General features: G+C 45.1%; 1 protein-coding gene across 1 annotated transcript in view; it reads left to right on the forward strand.

The window, feature by feature from the left end:
- Positions 1–309: 309 nt before the first annotated feature.
- Positions 310–1,143, forward strand: part of TMEM209 (transmembrane protein 209) — a 14,671-nt gene continuing 13,837 nt past the window's right edge. Inside the window, exons 1-2 of the mRNA XM_017839231.1 lie at positions 310–446; positions 544–749. Coding sequence (XP_017694720.1) covers positions 310–446; positions 544–749 — 343 coding nt within the window. The remainder of the gene's footprint in view (positions 447–543; positions 750–1,143) is intronic.

The following is a 1,143-nucleotide window of genomic DNA, read 5'->3' on the forward strand; positions in this document are numbered from 1 at the left end:
GGGGGAGCTGTGGGGGCTCCCTGCCTGTGACAGGCTTATTTCCCTCCCATAAAGTATAACTGGGCATAGAGGAGAAAACAATACCAGTGGGTTTCCTATTCCAGAAAATCCAGAAATAAGTGGGAATTGCCAATAAAAAACCCTACAGAACTGAGCCAGGCCTTTCCTCCCTGTGCTGGAGGAGCTTCCCCTCCTCCCCTCAAAGTTATTATTATTCCAAAGTGAGGCTGAGCTGCGTCTCCCTGGAGACGATGAGCTGCCAATAAAATTCCCTCTATTTTGTGTTTTCTCTCCCTGCTCCCCCAGGAGATGACTCCAGACAGGAGCCCGGACACGTCGGTGCTGGAGCTGGCCGTGAGGCTGAGGAAACAGGCCGAGTCCAGGAAGGTGGTGCTGGCCTGGGGGCTCCTCAACATCTCCGTGGCCGGGCTCATCTACACGGAAATGTGAGTTCCCTCGGCTGGCAAACACCCCCTGCCCGGAATTCCCGCTGAATTCCCACTGAATTCCCGCTGAATTCCCGCTTCTTGTCCTTCCTTGCAGGACTGGGAAGCTCCTGAGCACGTATTACAACATCACCTGCTTCCCTCTGTGGTACATCGGTGAGTCCTTCCCGCATTCCAGGAGGGATTCCGGGCTTTTTTTCCCCCGCTCGTTTTCTCCCCGTTTTAAATTTAAACCCAAGTTTTCTGCGACCTCCCTCAGAACCGCCGGAATTTCATCCCTTTTAACGGCAGAGAAGGAGTTTTAACTGCTTTTTTCCCGTCATGGAAGAGCTTTTTTGGTGCATTAAATCCGATTTAAGGTGTGGATTAAAGGTTTAGAGGTCAAATTTAACTGGTGTGGGTGACATTCAGAGAGGAGACTTTGGGATGTATCCAACGGGATGAGAAGGAATCACAGGCTCCTGAGGTCTCCTGCTGGGAAAATAATCTTAAAATGATGATTTAAAATTAAATCTTCAAATACCCGGGTCGAACCTTAAAAGATCTAAGTTAAAGCTTGAAGTGTTTAAGTCTTAAAATGTTTTAGGTTAATTTTTTAAATACTTAAATCTTAAAATATTTAAATTAAGTCTTAAAATATTTAAATTAAATCTTAAAAATACTTAAATCTTAAAATATTTAAATTAAGTCTTAAAAT

This window comes from Lepidothrix coronata, unplaced genomic scaffold, assembly GCF_001604755.1.
Source record: "Lepidothrix coronata isolate B3197 unplaced genomic scaffold, Lepidothrix_coronata-1.0 Scaffold389, whole genome shotgun sequence".
NCBI lineage: Eukaryota > Metazoa > Chordata > Aves > Passeriformes > Pipridae > Lepidothrix > Lepidothrix coronata.